Below are 4,651 nucleotides of genomic sequence, written 5' to 3'. Positions count from 1 at the left end.
TTTTTATTTTTTTTTTTGGACAAAAAGGAAATTCATTTTATTACAACAGCACTCACATCTGCATCAGAATAACCAAACCACCATCCATCCAGCAAAAAAGAAAGAAAAAAGCTGAGATTTAAGGACACTTGCTTCTTTTGAACTTCAGGAGCAGGAGCAGGTCGGTTCTCATAATACTCTTGCCAATATCATGCAACAGCAGACCGAGACTAGGGAGACTGGGGAGTCGGGGGAGGTGACCCATGGGCCTTCAAGAACTTCTCCAGTTGTTTCATATTCTTATCTCAGGCAAGGTTTCCCCGGTGCCTTGCTGCCAGGCTCAGGAGCACGCTTTTCACCCTATTTTGGACACGGGGCTGTCCGAAATCAGTGATTTCGATTAAGCTCCCGGAGTTTATCTTTTCCACCGTCAGCAGGACCTGGTTCATCCACTCTATTTCCAGAATCATGGTTCCATTTTTGCCGAAGATGGGGTCAGCCAGACATGCCTCCAGGTAAAACACCAATGGGACTCTCAGCTTCAGCGCAGGAAACCACCAGGGCCGGGTGCGAATCCATGGCAGCGGAAGCAGCATCTTCAGCAGCCCGTCCAGGGCCTGCACGGACATCCATGGGTCCTCCTGGACCACAGCACTGGGCTGGTCGACCATGCTGGGACCTGCAGCTCCAGGGCGAGGTCGAGTTGCTCTCACAGAACTCCAGTCTTAACAGCAGCAACATTACAGTTATGAAGTAGCAACGAAAATAATTTTATGGTTGGGTCACAACATGAGGAACTGTATTTAAAGGGCCAGAATGTTGAGAACCACTGCCCTAGGGTGTTAGCAGCTATTGAACGTACACAAATGTCCTTGGGAGTTTGGCCATGTAAAGTAGGTGAAAGGGACTGTTGTGCCCAGATTTCAAGGATCCCAGGACCCCTAGGGAGCCCGTCAGTCCGATGCAAAAGCAAAGAGTCATTCATTTCAAACCTAGGTTTGGCTCCCCTGCCACACTCACCGATGCAACGGTAAGCTCCAGTGGCCGAGAGAGTGAGGCCTGATGGGACAGGGGGTTTTAAAGGAGGGTGGAGTGAGGGCAGGAGAGGGGACTGTGTGCCCCGCTGATTGGCCAGGCACGAGTCGGTACAGGATGTGGTCATAGTGATGGCGTGCACTTCCCTTGATTATTATTGGTTAGTCCAGAGAAATCCTGGGTGTGGCTAGCAGCGGCTTCTTCCTGTGAGGAAGCACATGGCACCTTCCTAAGATGGAGGACCCAAGGCAAGATGGAGGTCGCAGTCCCTGCCCGGCTCCTGCTGCTGCCGCTCGAACTCGCCACAAGGCAGGATGGCCCTCCCGCACAGCACCCGCAGCTGGCCTGTGGGTGGAACGGGACTCCAGCGCGTCTGGGCGGCACAGGCCCAGCAAACGGGGTGCGGCCGGTGGAGCGGCCCAGCTCTGGAGGAGCGGCATCCGCTCGGAGCAGGCCCGGCCCATGGGGCCGGCGCACCACAGCATGGCGGCCTCCCCGAGCCAGGGCACGTGCCCCACTCCACTGCCGCCGCTGCTGCACTGGGCCCGGTTCGGGGGGCAGCGGGCGGGTGGCAGCCCGCGCCGGGCTCCCGCCGTGGGCCGGGGAGCCAATGCCCCCCCCCATGGGGCTCGGTGGCCGGCCCACGCAGGCCCCAGCCCCCCCAACCGGCCCCGAGGGCTGCATGGACCCCCGGCCCCTGTGCGGGCAAGCGGGGAGCCGACCACTGGGGAAGGGAGGAAAGAGCCAGGCGGTGAGGCCTTCCGCTCCCATGACCTCCCCCGCGGTAGGTCGCCGCCCGGCCCCACCCCTCGGCCACCGCTGTCGGCCACCACGCAGCCAGTCCGGACACTCGGACCCGCTCCGGGGAGGCCCGGCCCTACGCGGGTGCAGAGGGATTCCAGAGCCTGGCGGCCAGACTCCTCCCCCAGCACCACCCGGAGAGGCGGGTGGTGCGCCTTTCAGGGACAACTGCCTATTTACTGATGCATTAAAGGCAGAATTAGTGCCATTTTCTTGTTTGTTTACCCAGTGTCTTGCACCTAGCAAGTATTCAATAAATACTGATGAACGGAGTGAACAAATAAATGGAAGAAACCACACTTTTTTGTTTCTCCATAGATGGAATTATACCATAGATTATGTTTCATAGATTTAAAAACAACAGTCTTCAACATTTTGTTTTGTATTCTGTGGGGAAATGATAGAAATGATATATAAAATGTGGTCCTTGGTCTCAAATTCTTACATAGAGCGATATGACATAAATACTTGCAAACTTCAGGTCTGACCATTGTGGCTCAGAGGTTGTATGTTGACCTATGAACCAGGAGGCCACCATTCAATTCCTGGTCCATGACCTGTTCAGGTTTCAGGCTTTATCCTCAGTGGCTTGCATGCTGGAGGAAGCTGATCAATGATTTTTTTTTCTCATCATCGATGTTCTATCTCTCTCTCTGCCCCCCCTTCTTCTCTAAAATCAACAAAAATATATTTAAAACAAAATACTTGCAATCTTTAATAGTCCTTCCATCTCCTTTAAAATGATCTATTTGGAAGTTCTGAAAAGTAATTGTAGAAATATTACTTGGAGTATATAGCTTATTGCCAAATATGAAACTGGCCTTGATATGAAAGCTCATAAGTCTGAGTGATCAGTTCAGGCTGGATTGGCAATGGAAAGCTTTTAAAGAATCAGTAATGTATGTAATACCTTAATCTAGCGGTTCTCAACCTGTGGGTTGCAACCCCTTTGGGGGTCGAACGACCCTTTCACAGGGGTAGCCTAAGACCATCAGAAAACACATATATAATTACATATTGTTTTTGTGATTAATCACTATGCTTTAATTATGGTCAATTTGTAACAATGAAATTGGGGGTCACCACAGCATGAGGAACTGTCTTAAAGGGTCTTGGCATTAGGAAGGTTGAGAACCACTGCCTTAATCAATGAAAAAAAAAAAAAATCAGTCATGGTCCTAGCTGGTTTGGCTCAATGGATAGAGCATTGGCTGCAGAATGAAGGGTCCTAGGTTCGATTCCACCAAGGGCACATGCCTGGATTGTGGGCTTGATCCCCAGTAGGGGGCGTGCAGGAGGCTGCCAATCAATGATTCTCTCTCATCATTGATGTTTCTATCTCTCTCTCCTTCTCCCTTCCTCTCTAAAATCAATAAAATATACTTTAAAAAAAGAATCAGTAATGGATTACTAGTTTTGAAGAATAGATATAGTGAGTCTAGAGCAGCGGTTCTCAACCTGTGGGTCGTGACCCCTTTGGCAGTAGAATGACCCTTTCACAGGGGTCGCCTAAGACCATCCTGCATGTAAGATATTTACATTACGATTCATAACAGTAGCAACATTACAGTTATGAAGTAGCAACGAAAATAATGTTATGGTTGGGTCACAACATGAGGAACTGTATTTAAAGGGCCAGAAAGTTAAGAACCACTGGTCTAGAGGAAGAAAACAGGGAATTCCATCTGTTTGATAGAATGGGAATCAAAAGTATCATGTTAATGGATCAGTTCTGTTTTGGGATCTTCAATAAATCAGTTCAGGGGATGGAGTACCCATAGATAAGGCTAAAGATAAGGATAGAAACAAGTTAGATTGAACCTTAAATAAAGATTATGAAAACAGTCTTTTCTTATATTTGATTTTGATTTGAAAACAATATATGTTGAAATGCTATCATAGTTACCAGACTTTGTGCCCAAATTCATTGTTTTTTATTTTACTTTATTATCTTTCTTTAATCCTCACCTGAGGATATATATTTTTTTAATTTAAATTCTTTATTGTTGAAAGTAGTACATATTGTGTTGCCTTGTTCATTCCTCCTTTCTTGCTATTTTGTTAAATAGTTTATGCTCAATTTTCTTTCAAAAGTAGACCCAGTAGCAGAATATTAGCATTGTATCTTTAGGAAGACTAAGAATGTTATAGAAAAGAATTGGGATCTATAAGAAATATGCTACACACATGTGAAAATTGGCACCGCCAAAATACATATAATTCAGAACAGAAGCTCAGCATATGTGATACAGCAATATCAATATTGCTAAGGTCATAGAAAAAAATTAAAAGGAAAGGAAAATAAGAAAAGTATCCCATTAAAGATTATGTCAATTTTTCAATTTGGAGAACAAAATGAACATTTTGAAATCAAATAAATATGAGCCTTTTAGTTTTACATGCATTGTTTTAACTGTCAGTAATAAACCTGACAGAAAAGAAAAAGGAAAATTGATGATAACATGTCAACAAGGGACTAAATGTCTAGGGTATTTAACTTGTAAATAACTAGCTAATAAAATTCAGTCACCTTGGACAAATTCATTAATATTCTCAGCTATCCCAAAAGAAAATGTCAAGTACAGCAATTGGGTTTTCATGTGTTTTCCCTTAAACAGTAGTAATACAAAAAAAGACCATAGACAATTTTTCTCAATACTCCTTCTTTATGAGCATATGTCTAAGATTTCCTTGTATATCAGGAAAGATGTAACATATTTTTCCAAAATGTATGTTCTTTATTTTTACTAAAATAGGTCTTAGAAAATTCTAGTTGTCATGAATCTTTCAAAAAATTCTAGCACATTGCTGTTAGAAAGAATTTCATCCTTTGTAC

The 4,651-nt window shown here is 45.2% G+C and overlaps 1 protein-coding gene across 1 annotated transcript; it reads right to left on the bottom strand.

Moving 5' to 3' along the window:
• Positions 1 to 284: 284 nt before the first annotated feature.
• Positions 285 to 650, bottom strand: LOC132229635 (oocyte-expressed protein-like). Its single transcript, XM_059686182.1, has one exon. It carries the CDS (start codon positions 648 to 650, stop codon positions 285 to 287), a length of 366 nt encoding a protein of 121 aa, XP_059542165.1.
• Positions 651 to 4,651: the final 4,001 nt, after the last annotated feature.

This window comes from Myotis daubentonii, chromosome 3 (genome assembly GCF_963259705.1).
Source record: "Myotis daubentonii chromosome 3, mMyoDau2.1, whole genome shotgun sequence".
NCBI lineage: Eukaryota > Metazoa > Chordata > Mammalia > Chiroptera > Vespertilionidae > Myotis > Myotis daubentonii.
Note: the sequence above shows the minus strand (reverse complement) of the source record. Positions and strands in the feature narration are given on the sequence as shown.